The sequence below is a fragment of the Mustela nigripes genome, chromosome 2 (assembly GCF_022355385.1).
Source record: "Mustela nigripes isolate SB6536 chromosome 2, MUSNIG.SB6536, whole genome shotgun sequence".
NCBI classification, from domain to species: Eukaryota; Metazoa; Chordata; class Mammalia; order Carnivora; family Mustelidae; genus Mustela; species Mustela nigripes.
Genome location: NC_081558.1, coordinates 2,035,253 through 2,041,980, shown reverse-complemented (window position 1 = coordinate 2,041,980; position 6,728 = coordinate 2,035,253). Strand labels below are relative to the sequence as shown.

Sequence of the window (6,728 nt, the reverse complement as noted above, 5' to 3'; positions counted from 1 at the left end):
AGAACCAGAAATTCACTATTTAGGGGTCCAGTGTTAAATGAGGTAATGACAAACACAATACCATGTTTATAACTTCTGTATTTCCTTCCCAGAGTATAATACATGAATTAGTGCAAGATATTTCAACATTACTTACAATTACCAAATCTCTCTCTAGAAAGCCTGGCCTAACAAAGACTCTTCCAACATTACACGCATTTCTGGGGCTGCTACCCAGTGTGCATTCTCATGTGGTTTCGAAAGGATGAGGGCCACTTGAAGGCTTTCCCACATTGTTTACATTTATGGGGTTTCTCTCCAGTGTGCATCCTCACATGCTTTTGTAATGATGAGGACCAACTAAAGGCTTTCCCACATTGTGCACACTCATAAGGCTTCTCTCCAGTGTGAGTCCGCACGTGGCCTTGGAAGGATCTGGAAGAAGTGAAGGCTGTGGAGAGCCATGCAATAGATGCAAGGAGTCACGTATGCGGAAGTGCCCGGGTTTTGAGGAAGCGAGACTGATTGGCTGACGGCAGACATGGGTGAGCCCGTGCGCACTGCGTGATCAGGGAGAGGGGCGCGTAACTAGAGCGGTGATTGGCCGAGGCGGTGGATATATATATAGTGGGGAGATTGCCTGTGGGAACAGAGAAAAGCGAGAGAGGAAAACGAACAAATAAAGAAGCTTGCCACCCATCACGTCTCCGGGTCGTTCTTGCTGGCGAGAGTGACAGAAGGCTCTCCCACAATTCTCACATTTATACAGCTTCTCCTCAGTGTGGCTTCTTAGATGTTCTCGAAAGGTTGAGGGCCAACTGAAAGCTTTTCCACACTGTTTACACTCGTAAGGTTTCTCCCCAGTGTGGGTTCTTGTGTGCCCCTGGAAGGACTTGGGGGAACTGAAAGCCTTCCCACAGAACTCACAGTTATACGGCTTCTCCCCAGCGTGAACCCTCAGATGGACTCGGAAGGTTTCAGGCCAACTGAAGACTTTCCCACATTCCTTACATTCATAGGGCTTCTCTCCAGTGTGTGTCTTTTCATGTCGTTGGAAAGACTGGGGATAACTGAAGGTTTTCCCACACTGTCTGCACTTACAGGGCTTCTCTCCAGTGTGTGTTATCATGTGTCTTTGAAAGGTAGAAAGATACATGAAGGCTTTCCCACATTCCTTACACTTATGTGGCTTCTCCCCAGTGTGGGTTCTCACGTGTCTAGTAAGACTGGCAAACCCGCGGAAGGCTGTGCCGCACTGCTTGCATTCATAAGTTTTCTCAGCTTTGTGACTCTTTTTATGTTGAGCAAGGGAGTACGGATGTCGAAAAGTTTTCCCACATAACTTACATTCAAAGGGCTTCTCCCCAGTGTGTGTTATCATGTGCCTTTGAAAGACAGAGGGATAAATAAAGACTTTCCCACATTCCTTACACTTGTATGGCTTTTCTCCAGTGTGAGTTCGCACATGCCCAGTAAAACTGGAGAACTCATGGAAGGTTTTCCCACACGGCCTGCATTCATAGGTTTTCCCTGAAGTGTGAATCTTCATAGGCTGAGTGAGAGAGTAAGAATGGTGGAAGGCTTTTCTGCATAACTTACACTCATACGGCCTCTCCTCTGTGTGTGTCACCACGTGTCTCTGAAAGATTGAGGGATACATGAAGGCTTTCCCACATTCCTTACACTTATATGGCTTTTCCCCAGTGTGTGTTTTCACGTGTCTAGTAAGACTGGAGAACTCTTGGAAGGTTTTCCCACACTGCTTGCATTCATAGTTTCTCTCTGGAGTGTGCATCCGGATATGCTGTGTGAGAGAGTAGAAATAAGGAAAGGTTTTCCCACATAATTTACATCCGTAGGGCTTCTTTCCAGTGTGAGTTCTCAGGCATGTGCCACAAATGCAAGCCTGCTGGTGTTCCTGACACAGGTGTGGTTTTTGTCCACAGTGAGATCTGACGTGCCTTTTAAGGGAAGAAAGATGCATGAAGCCTTTCCCACACTTGGTGCATTCATAGAGTTTTACTCCTGTGGAAATATTCTTGCAGAAATTAAAATGAGGAAGCTGGCTGCAAGTTCCTCTGTGCTGATTTCTTTCTTTACTTTCACAGAATCTGTCTGTTGCAGGATTTCTATTAGAAGTCAGAAACACTTTATCAATATTATGTTTATTAATGATTTGTTATTAGCAACTAGTAAGTATTAGAAACAGATGGCTAACTGCATTCTAGTATCCAGAAGTTTTTCCTCCCTCTGCGGATTGTCTTAAAGTTAACTAAATGCCCTAGAAGCGACCTCTATCATGTTCACTGTTCATACTGTTTATCATGTATGGGGTCTTCCTAAAAGGGTGTCTAACTGAGGGGCGCCTGGGTGGCTCAGTGGGTTAAGCCTCTGCCTTCAGCTCAGCTCATGATCCCAGGGCCCTGGGATCGAGCCCCACATTGGGCTCTCTGCTCCACAGGGAGCCTGCTTCCTCCTCTCACTCTCCCTGTCTCTCTGCCTACTTGTGATCTCTGTTTGTCAAATAAATAAAATATTTTAAAAAAAAAAGAGTGTCTAACTGAGTTATGCTTCAAACACTCAATGTCTCTGTCAAGTTTTTAAAAACCTTCCCAGAATTTGAAATAGATTTGGGGGCACCTGGTTGGCTCAGTCAGTTAACTGTCTGCTGTCAGCTCAGGTCATGATCTCAGGGTCCTGGGATCAAGCCCTGTGTCATGCTTCATCCTCTCCCTCTGTCCCTCTCCCACCCCACTTGTCCTCTCTCTCTCAAATAGATTCAGAGTTTGGTTTTTAGTTTTTTTAATCTCATGACATACCAAAACTCTGTCCTAGGATTAATACTGTTTTATCTTATGAACACATCTCACCTCTGATGTCTTGCATGGTTTCCATGTTGATCTTTAGTGCTGTCATCTTCCCAATTTTTTTCTAAAACGTAGGCACAAGAATGATTTCTGGTGAATTTTGCCATTTTCTGTTCAATAGATTTTTTTTTTTCAAGCGTATCCTGTTGAGAAACCAACCCACTGGCTTTAAACAGTGTTTCATAATCTGAAACAAAAAGGTGAAAACATATTAAAGGAGGAAGGAACTTATGAGTAAAGAAAGACTGAGGACTTTAGTGCTTTCAGCACTTCACCAGTGGCAGGCAGGAGGGGCCAGAAGGGTAGGCAATTTACTAACTATCAAGTTTTCCAAGAAACATCTCTGTGAACCAAAACAACAGATGAAGCCAGGCCCCCACTACCAATAAGCCAAGGAAGCTTCAAGTCTGAACCAAGACAAAAATAAGTTTAATGCACACATTCCCACTGTCATGGAGACATTACTATATTGCAGGTCCGAGATGGCTGTGACCATGTCTGTTTTTACTTTCCAGTGCATTCCTTTTCCACATTTCAAATTGTGGGAAAGCACCGACAAGAGATACTTGTTTACTAAATGACAAAGTGAAGGCCTGCAGCCATTCTTACCCACTGAAACCAGATTCTGGAACGTTTCCAGCATCACATCTCTATAGAGGTTCCTCTGCATAGAATCCAGCAAGGCCCACTCCTCCAGGGTGAAGTCCACAGCCACATCCTCGAAGATCACCAAGTCCTGAAACATACAAATGTGTGCAGGAGGAAGGTGAGTCTGAAAGCACTGGGAAACTAAAATCAGTTCATAGGAAGTTGAAATCCAACCCTCTGGTCTCTCAATATGTGCTCATCAGACTCCAACAGGCTTACCTGCACCACTAAGGAGTCAACCGTAACACAACATTTATCATGACTGCTCTCATCTTACTCCTTTCTATCACCAGCGCCCAGGGAGATATGCCATGCACATTAAGTAAATACTTCTGTTGGAAAGTCTGCAGTAAAAGGGTAACAGAGCTCAGTTGTCCAAACCCTGAATATTCTTTAGGACTAGCCCCTGACCCTCTCCTGGGAGGAAATCTGCAAGCTCTCAGAACACATGCAATGACAAGTGTCTGTGTATATGGGTGGGGTCTTGAGCCATGAGACATACAGTATCAGACTTCCAGAGGAGCTGGATGCTGAGAAGCCAAGACCACTCACACAGGAGTGCCCATGACTAACCCTCAGTAAAACCCCAGAGTCTGAGGCCTGGGTGAGCTCCCCTAGCTAGAAATATTTTATAGAAGTTGTCACATTAAGCTCTGTCTGTATAACTGCATCAAGAGGAGATGACTTGGAGCTTGATCCTGGTTTTTCCTGGATTCTGCTTCATGTTCCTTTTCTATTCACTAATTTTAATACAGACCCTTTCCCCAAAGTAAACAGGGCACTGTGTGTGACAGTTTTTCTGAAATAAATCCGTCTGTGGAATAAACATTTCTGTGAGCCCTTGTAGTGAGTCCTCATATTTGAGGTTGGTCTTGGAGACCCCTTACACTAAGCACCACCAACTCCCTCAGATATAAAGTAATTCACTACAGGGGCTAGCAGCAGATTGAAACTGCCAAGATACAGAATTAGGGAATGTGAAGACAGGCTATGCAATCTGAAGAACAGAGAGAACAAAAATGAAAACAGAAGAAATGGAGGGTACTGTCTGGTGTGCCAACATACATGTGCTGGCAGCATGGGGTTGGGAGAGGAGGGAACACAACAAATACTCAAGAGATCATGACTGAAAACATCCTAAATTTGGTGAAAATCAGCTACACGTCCAGATGCTCAATGGACCTCAAAGAATAAAACCACAAAGAGGTCCAAGAACAATACATGGTAGTGAAAACTGTGGAAGCCAGAGATGAGAAATACTGAAAGCAGCAAGAGGAAAACCTGTCACCTAAAAGGGAACCCCAATAAGACAAGAGCTGATTCTAAGCAGAGACAGCAGAGGTCAGAGGTAATGGGGTAATGTACTCGGAATGCTGAGAGCATGTGCAACTGCCAATAAAGAATCTACATCCCCAAAGCTACTTTTGAAAGTGAAGGCAAAATGACACATTCCCAGGTAACAAAATCTGAGAATTTTTTTCTCCAGGAGAAGCACAATATAAGAAAATACTAAGAAAAATCTTGAAACTGATAGCAATTGAGGCAGAGAGCTTCGATGACAACTTAGTAGGAGGATTCCAGCCTGGCTCGTCCCTAGAATACCCAGGAAATCAATCTGCAGGCTGACAGAACCAGGTGCACAAGTACAAGGAGAAAAGAGGCCACACTGAGGAAGGTAGGACATGTGAAGCTCTAGTGTGGGGGAAAGAGATCGCAGGTGCTACAGAGGGAAGCGAGCCGTGCTTGCAGAGAAAGGTGAGACGGGAACACATGGGAATGCAAAAGGAGAACAACTTCCCCAAAGCCACTGGCTGGGAAAATGAGACAGGCTGATTTTCCTGAGTTTTTGCAACCAGCGCAGCTCAAATACTGGAGTTAAAGAAGTTGGCAGGCTTGGCTGGGATAGAGCCCTAAGAGCACTGCCCTACTCCCACAGTGAAGGCATGCAAACATGGCAGGGTAGATAGTGTGATCTGAAGATCATCTAATGGGCACAGGGAGAGACTGTTCACTATTCTTTTTTTTTTTTTTTTTTAAGAATTTATTGACAGAGAGAGATCACAAGTAGGCAGAGAGAGAGAGAGAGAGAGAGAGAGAGAAAAGGAAGCAGGCTCCCCAAGGTCCAATGCGGGACTTGATCCCAGGACCCTGAGATCATGATCTGAGCCAAAGGCAGAGAGGCATAACCCACTGAGTCACCCAGGTGCTCCTGTTCACTCTTCTTGAAGTGCTTCTGTGAGAGGTGATGTTTCAGAGTTGCCTCTCAAGGGACAAAAGAGCCTGCAGGTGCAATTTCCCTCCCCTGTCCCTTAGGATGGAAGCAGAGACACCTGCTGAGAGCCCCTAAGCTGGAAACAGGTTTTTTAGCCTGTGATCTGGTAGGACTGCCCTTCTGGATCACACCAGCATCAATCGCAGCACAGTGAGGTTCTTTCCTAGAGGACCACCACAGATCCCCTCCACACCAGGTCCCTGAAGATTGGAGTTTTAAAAATCAGACAACTCAACTGTTGCAGAGCTCAAAATATGTTGCACTACTTCACACAGACAATCAACATGGACACAGTTTGAAAAGAGCAATCTGGGGCACCTGGGTGGCTCAGTGGGTTAAAGCCTCTGCCTTCAGCTCAGGTCATGATCTCAGGGTCCTGGGATCGAGCCCCACATCGGGCTCTCTGCTCAGCAGGGAGTCTTCTTCTCCCTCTCTTTGTCTGCCTCTCTGCCTACTTGTGATCTCTGTCAAATAAATAAATAAAAATAAAATCTTAAAAAAAAAAAAGAAAAGCACTTGACAAAATACAGCATTCATTCAAGATAAAATCCTTCAACCAAGCAGGGTCAGAGGGAACATACCTCAACATAATAAAGGCCATATATGAAAAACCCACAGCTAATATCATCCTCAAGGGGGAAAGTCTCACCGCTTTTCTTCTACAGTTGGGAACAAGGCAGGGGATGTCTACTCTCACCCCTGTAATTTAACATAGTATTGGAAGTTCTAGCCTCAGCAGTCAGACATCAAAAAGAAATAAAAGGCACCCAAATTGGCAAGAAAAAAGTAAAATTTTCACTATTTGCAGATGACATGATACTCTATAAAGAAAATCCAAAAAACTCCACCAAAATATTGCTAGAATTGATACATAAAATTCAGTAAAATCGCAGGAAACAAAATCAGTGTACAGAAAAGTATTGCATTTCTATACACCAATACTGAGGCATCAGAAATCGAGA

The 6,728-nt window shown here is 44.5% G+C and overlaps 1 protein-coding gene across 1 annotated transcript in view; it reads right to left on the bottom strand.

Moving 5' to 3' along the window:
• Positions 1-356: 356 nt before the first annotated feature.
• The window catches only part of ZNF556 (zinc finger protein 556), a 31,284-nt gene continuing 24,912 nt past the window's right edge, over positions 357-6,728 (bottom strand). The window contains exons 2-4 of the mRNA XM_059387623.1: positions 3,456-3,582; positions 2,850-3,033; positions 357-619 (exon numbers count right to left, since the gene is read on the bottom strand). Of these exons, the coding sequence (XP_059243606.1) occupies positions 568-619; positions 2,850-3,033; positions 3,456-3,582 (363 nt within the window). The 3' untranslated portion in view covers positions 357-567. The remainder of the gene's footprint in view (positions 620-2,849; positions 3,034-3,455; positions 3,583-6,728) is intronic.